The sequence below is a fragment of the Cinclus cinclus genome, unplaced genomic scaffold, assembly GCF_963662255.1.
Source record: "Cinclus cinclus unplaced genomic scaffold, bCinCin1.1 SCAFFOLD_350, whole genome shotgun sequence".
NCBI classification, from domain to species: domain Eukaryota; kingdom Metazoa; phylum Chordata; class Aves; order Passeriformes; family Cinclidae; genus Cinclus; species Cinclus cinclus.
This window is the reverse complement of record NW_026912142.1, coordinates 1,143-8,148: the sequence shown is the minus strand read 5'-3', so window position 1 is coordinate 8,148 and position 7,006 is coordinate 1,143. Positions and strand designations below refer to the sequence as shown.

The following is a 7,006-nucleotide window of genomic DNA, read 5'->3' as shown; positions in this document are numbered from 1 at the left end:
TTGACATTTTTTTTGTAATTTTTTATTTAATTTTTAAATTTTTTTTATTTTAATTTTTAAAATTTTTTTTAATTTTTCAAATTTTTTTCAATTTTTTTTTTTAATTTTCTTTTCAAATTTTTTTCAATTTTTTTTCAATTTTTTTTTCAAATTTTTTTCAATTTTTTTCAATTTTTTTTCAATTTTTTTCAATTTTTTAATTTATTTTTAAAAATTTTTAATTTTTTTTTAAATTTTTCAATTCTTTTTTAGAAGTTTTTAATTTATTTTGTTACTTTTTTTTAATATTTTTACTTTTTATTTTTTAATTTTTTTACGTTTTTTTTAAATTTTTAAAAAAATTTTTTATTTTTGAAATTTTTAAGTTTTTTTTAATTTCATTTTTTTTAAATTTTTGATTTTTAAATTTTTTTATTTTTTAAAATTTTTATTTTATAAATTTTTTTTAGTTTGCATTTTAAAATTTTTTAAATTTTTTTTTTAAATTTTTTAATGTGTATTTTTAAAATTTGTATTTTTTAAAATTTTTTTAATTTTTTTTTAAATTTTTATTTTTTATTTTTTTTTTAATTTTTGGATTTTTTTTACAAAAGTTTTTGATATTTAAAATTTTTTTTAACTTTTATTTTAAAATTTTTAATTTTTTTTTATTTTTTAAATTTTTATTTATTAAGGTTTTAGTTTTTATTTCTAATTTTTATTTTTATTTTTTTTAATTTTTTAAAAAATTTTATTTTTATTTAATTTAATTTATTTTTATTTTTATTTCATTAATTTTTTTTTGGGTTTGGGGTCTAATCCAGCCCCATTTCCTCCAGGAAATTTTTATTTATTAAATTTTTAATTTTATTTTTTTAAATTTTTTTTTTAAATTTTAATTTTTTATATTTTTTAATTTAATTTAATTAATTTATTTTTATTTCATTAATTGTTTTTTGGGTTTGGGGTCTAATCCAGCCCCATTTCCTCCAGGAAATTTCTATTTATTACATTTTTAATTTTATTATTTTTTTTAATTTTTAAATTTTTTTTTAAATTTTAATTTTTTAAATATTTTTTTTATTTAATTAAATTAATTTATTTTTATTTCATTAATTTTTTTTTGGGTTTGGGGTCTAATCCAGCCCCATTTCCTCCAGGAAATTTCTATTTATTACATTTTTAATTTTATTTTTTTAAATTTTTTTTCAATACTTTTTTAAATTTTAATTTTTTTAATATTTTTAAATTTAATTAAATTAATTTATTTTTATTTCATTAATTTTTTTTTTGGGTTTGGGGTCTAATCCAGCCCCATTTCCTCCAGGAAATTTCTATTTATTACATTTTTAATTTTATTTTTTTAAATTTTTTTTCAATACTTTTTTAAATTTTAATTTTTTTAATATTTTTAAATTTAATTAAATTAATTTATTTTTATTTCATTAATTTTTTTTTGGGTTTGGGGTCTAAGCCAGCCCCATTTCCTCCAGGAAATTTCTATTTATTACATTTTTAATTTTATTTTTTTAAATTTTTTTTCAATACTTTTTTAAATTTTAATTTTTTTAATATTTTTAAATTTAATTAAATTAATTTATTTTTATTTCATTAATTTTTTTTTTGGGTTTGGGGTCTAAGCCAGCCCCATTTCCTCCAGGACGCTGCGGGGGGATTCGTCCTCCTGTGGGGGAGGGGAGGGAGAGAAAGGGTTAAAATTGGGGAGGGAGGGGGAGGGGGAGGAAATCCAAAATTTGGGGGGAAAAGTTCCGAAATATGGGGGGAAAAGTTCAGATATTTGGGGGGAAAAAATCCAAAATTTGGGGGAAAAATCCAAAATTTGGGGGGAAAAATTCTGAAATTTGGGGGGAAAAAACCCAAAATTTGGAGGGGAAAAAACCCAAAATTTGGGGGGAAAAAACCCAAAATTTGGGGGGAAAAATCTGAAATTTGGGGGAAAAAAACCCAAAATTTGGAGGGGAAAAAACCCAAAATTTGGGGGGAAAAAACCCAAAATTTGGGGGGAAAAATCTGAAATTTGGGGGAAAAAAACCCAAAATTTGGAGGGGAAAAAACCCAAAATTTGGGGGGAAAAAACCCAAAATTTGGGGGGAAAAATCTGAAATTTGGGGGAAAAAACCCCAAAATTTGGAGGGGAAAAAACCCAAAATTTGGGGGGAAAAAACCCAAAATTTGGGGGGAAAAATCTGAAATTTGGGGGAAAAAAACCCAAAATTTGGAGGGGAAAAAACCCAAAATTTGGGGGGAAAAAAAGCAGAATTTGGGGGGAAAAATCCCCAAAATTTGGGGAGAAAAAAATCCAAAATTTGGGGGAAAAAAATTCAGAAATTTGGGGGGAAAAGTTCCAAAATATGGGGGGAAAAAATCCAAAATTTGGGGAGAAAAAAACCAAAATTTGGGGGGAAAAATCTGAAATTTGGGGAAAAAAACCCCAAAATTTGGAGAGAAAAAAATCCAAAATTTGGGGGGAAAAAACCCAAAATTTGGGGAGAAAAAAAGCAGAATTTGGGGGGAAAAATCCCCAAAATTTGGGGAGAAAAAAATCCAAAATTTGGGGGAAAAAAATTCAGAAATTTGGGGGGAAAAGTTCCGAAATATGGGGGGAAAAAATCCAAAATTTGGGGAGGAAAAAAAAACAAAATTTGGGGGGAAAAATCTGAAATTTGGGGGAAAAAACCCCAAAATTTGGAGGGGAAAAAACCCAAAATTTGGGGGGAAAAAACCCAAAATTTGGGGGGAAAAAAAGCAGAATTTGGGGGGAAAAATCCCCAAAATTTGGGGAGAAAAAAATCCAAAATTTGGGGGAAAAAAATTCAGAAATTTGGGGGAAAAAACCCCAAAATTTGGGGGGAAAAAAAGCAGAATTTGGGGGGAAAAATCCCCAAAATTTGGGGAGAAAAAAACAAAATTTGGGGGGAAAAATTCCGAAATTTGGGGGGAAAAAATCCAAAATTTGGGGGGAAAAATCCAAAATTTGGGGCAGAAAATTCAGAAATTTGGGGGGGAAAAAAACCCCAAAATTTGGGGGAAAAAAACAAAATTTGGGGGAAAACTTCCAAAATTTGGGGCAGAAAATTCAGAAATTTGGGGGGAAAAAATCCAAAATTTGAGGGAAAAAAAATCCCAAAAATTTTTGGGGCTCCCCGTGGATTTTTTGGGGTTTCTTTTGGGGGGAATTTTGGGTCCCCTACAAGAACCTCCAGGAATTTTGGGTTCCCCTCATGGATTTTTTGGGATCTTCTCACCCCTCCCCACAAATTTTGGGTTCCCCCATGAATTTTTGGGGTCCACCATGACCCTACAAGAACCTCCCCAAATTTTGGGGTCCCCCCATGGATTTTTGGTGTCACCACCAACCCCAGAGATGTTCCAAAAATGAATTTTTGGGGTCCACCATGACCCTACAAGAACCTCCCCAAATTTTAGGTCCCCTCATGGATTTTTGGGGTCACCACAACCCCAGAGATCTTCCAAAAATGAATTTTTGGGGTCCACCATGACCCTACAAGAACCTCCCCAAATTTTAGGTCCCCCCATGAATTTTTGGGGTCCACCATGACCCTACAAGAACCTCCCCAAATTTTGGGGTCCCCCCATGGATTTTTGGGGTCACCACAACCCCAGAGATGTTCCAAAAATGAATTTTTGGGGTCCACCATGACTCTACAAGAACCTCCAGGAATTTTGGGTTCCCCTCATGGATTTTTTGGGATCTTCTCACCCCTCCCCACAAATTTTGGGTCCCCCCATGGATTTTTGGGGTCCACCATGACCCTACAAGAACCTCCCCAAATTTTGGGGTCCCCCCATGGATTTTTGGTGTCACCACCACCCCAGAGATCTTCCAAAAATGAATTTTTGGGGTCCACCATGACCCTACAAGAACCTCCAGGAATTTTGGGTTCCCCCACGGATTTTTTGGGATCTTCTCACCCCTCCCCACAAATTTTGGGTCCCCCCATGAATTTTTGGGGTCCACCATGACCCTACAAGAACCTCCCCAAATTTTGGGGTCCCCCCATGGATTTTTGGTGCCACCACAACCCCAGAGATGTTCCAAAAATGAATTTTTGGGGTCCACCATGACCCTACAAGAACCCAAAAATGAATTTTTGGGGTCCACCATGACCCTACAAGAACCCAAAAATTAATTTTTGGGGTCCACCATGACCCTACAAGAACCTCCAGGAATTTTGGGTTCCCCTCATGGATTTTTTGGGATCTTCTCACCCCTCCCCACAAATTTTGGGTCCCCCCATGGATTTTTGGGGTCCACCATGACCCTACAAGAACCTCCCCAAATTTTGGGGTCCCCTCATGGATTTTTGGTGCCACCACAACCCCAGAGATGTTCCAAAAATGAATTTTTGGGGTCCACCATGACCCTACAAGAACCTCCCCAAATTTTAGGTCCCCTCATGGATTTTTGGGGTCACCACAACCCCAGAGATGTTCCAAAAATGAATTTTTGGGGTCCACCATGACCCTACAAGAACCTCCAGGAATTTTGGGTTCCCCTCATGGATTTTTTGGGATCTTCTCACCCCTCCCCACAAATTTTGGGTCCCCCCATGGATTTTTGGGGTCCACCATGACCCTACAAGAACCTCCCCAAATTTTGGGGTCCCCCCATGGATTTTTGGTGTCACCACCACCCCAGAGATGTTCCAAAAATGAATTTTTGGGGTCCACCATGACTCTACAAGAACCTCCAGGAATTTTGGGTTCCCCTCATGGATTTTTTGGGATCTTCTCACCCCTCCCCACAAATTTTGGGTCCCCCCATGGATTTTTGGGGTCCACCATGACCCTACAAGAACCTCCCCAAATTTTGGGTCCCCCCATGGATTTTTGGTGTCACCACCACCCCAGAGATGTTCCAAGAATGAATTTTTGGGGTCCACCATGACCCTACAAGAACCTCCCCAAATTTTAGGTCCCCCCATGGATTTTTGGTGTCACCACCAACCCCAGAGATCTTCCAAAAATGAATTTTTGGGGTCCACCATGACCCTACAAGAACCTCCCCAAATTTTAGGTCCTCCCATGGATTTTTTGGTGCCGCCACGACCCCGTGCAGATATTTTTGGGTTTTTTTGGGGGGATTTCCCCGTGCCCCGCCCCGCGGATTTTCGGGGTGTCCCCACCTCCTGCAGCAGGTCCGCCTGCTCGATGGCCTTGAGGACGCTTTTCTTGGAGGTGTCCTGGATCTCGCCGCCCATGACGAACTCGTCCAGGATGAAGTACGCCTTCTCGAAGTTGAAGATGATGTCCAGCTCGCACACCTGCGCCAGGTGAGCGGCGCTCGCTACCGCGGCTGGCGACGCCCACCTCGGGTTTTGGGGTTGGGGGATGGGTAGGTTGGGGGGGGGGGGGGGGGGAGTGTTGGGGGTGGTTCTGGTGGTCCTGGGATGTCCCCAAAGGTGTCCCAGATGTCCCCAGGGTGTTCCGGATGATCCCAAGGTGTTTCCCAAGGTGTCCTTGGTGATCCTGGGATGTCCCCAAAGGTGTCCCCGATGTCCCCAGGCTCTCCCCAGGCTGTCCCTGGGCTGTCCCCGATGTCCCCAAAGGTGTCCCCAGTGTCCCCAGGCTGTCCCCAGTGTCCCCAGACTGTCCCCAGTGTCCCCAGGCTGTCCCTGATGTCCTCAGTGTCCCCAGGCTGTCCCCGATGTCCCCAGGCTCTCTCCGGGCTGTCCCCAGTGTCCCCAGGCTGTCCCCGTTGTCCCCAGGCTGTCCCCAGGCTGTCCCCGGTGTCCCCAGACTGTCCCCAGGCTGTCCCCAGTGTCCCCAGACTGTCCCCAGTGTCCCCAGGCTGTCCCCAGTGTCCCCAGGCTGTCCCTGATGTCCTCAGTGTCCCCAGGCTGTCCCCGGGCTGTCCCCAGACTGTCCCCGGTGTCCCCGGGCTGTCCCCGGGCTGTCCCCAGGCTGTCCCCAGACTGTCCCCAGGCTGTCCCTGATGTCCTCAGTGTCCCCAGGCTGTCCCCAGTGTCCCCAGGCTGTCCCCAGTGTCCCCAGGCTGTCCCCAGGCTGTCCCCGATGTCCCCAGGCTCTCTCCGGGCTGTCCCCAGTGTCCCCAGGCTGTCCCTGATGTCCTCAGTGTCCCCAGACTGTCCCCGGTGTCCCCGGGCTGTCCCCGGGCTGTCCCCAGACTGTCCCCAGTGTCCCCAGACTGTCCCCGGTGTCCCCAGGCTGTCCCTGATGTCCTCAGTGTCCCCAGACTGTCCCCGGTGTCCCCGGGCTGTCCCCGGGCTGTCCCCAGACTGTCCCCGGTGTCCCCGGGCTGTCCCCGGGCTGTCCCCAGACTGTCCCCGGTGTCCCCGGGCTGTCCCCGGGCTGTCCCCCGACTCACGCTGCCGAAGTACTTGTCCAGCAGCTCCACGTAGCGATGGATGAGCTCCAGCGTGATCAGCTCGTTGTCCTGGCCCTCGATGGCGCAGCAGAAGTAGAGGCTGGCGTACCTGGGGGACATCACCGCGCTGGGGACGGCCCCCGGGCCACCAGAGCCCACCGGGGCACGGGGACGCGGCACGAGGAGATAGAGAGCAGGTGGCACCACGGTCCCGACAACCACGGTCGACCCAGCCAAGGTCGACCCAACCATGGTCAACCCAACCATGGTCAACCCAACCATGGTGAACTCATCATGGTCAACCCAACCACGGTCAACCCAGCCATGGTGAACTCATCATGGTCCAGACAACCACGGTCAACCCAACCACGGTCAACCCAACCATGGTTGACCCAACCATGGTCAACCCAACCATGGTGAACTCATCATGGTCAACCCAACCACGGTCAACCCAACCACGGTCAACCCAACCATGGTCAACCCAACCACGGTCAACCCAACCACGGTCAACCCAACCATGGTCAACCCAACCATGGTCAACCCAGCCATGGTGAACTCATCATGGTCCAGACAACCAAGGTCAACTCATCATGGTCAACTCATCATGGTCAACCAAACCACGGTCAACCCAACCATGGTGAATTCATCATAGTCAAG

General features: G+C 42.2%; 1 protein-coding gene across 1 annotated transcript; it reads right to left on the bottom strand.

The window, feature by feature from the left end:
• Nucleotides 1-681: 681 nt before the first annotated feature.
• LOC134057476 (AP-1 complex subunit sigma-1A-like) lies at nucleotides 682-6,684 on the bottom strand. Its single transcript, XM_062514455.1, has 3 exons — nucleotides 6,350-6,684; nucleotides 5,148-5,285; nucleotides 682-1,663 (listed from the first exon to the last, which is right to left on the bottom strand). The coding sequence occupies exons 1-3, from the start codon at nucleotides 6,629-6,631 to the stop codon at nucleotides 1,616-1,618; spliced, it is 468 nt and encodes a 155-aa protein (XP_062370439.1). The 5' UTR covers nucleotides 6,632-6,684; the 3' UTR covers nucleotides 682-1,615.
• Nucleotides 6,685-7,006: the final 322 nt, after the last annotated feature.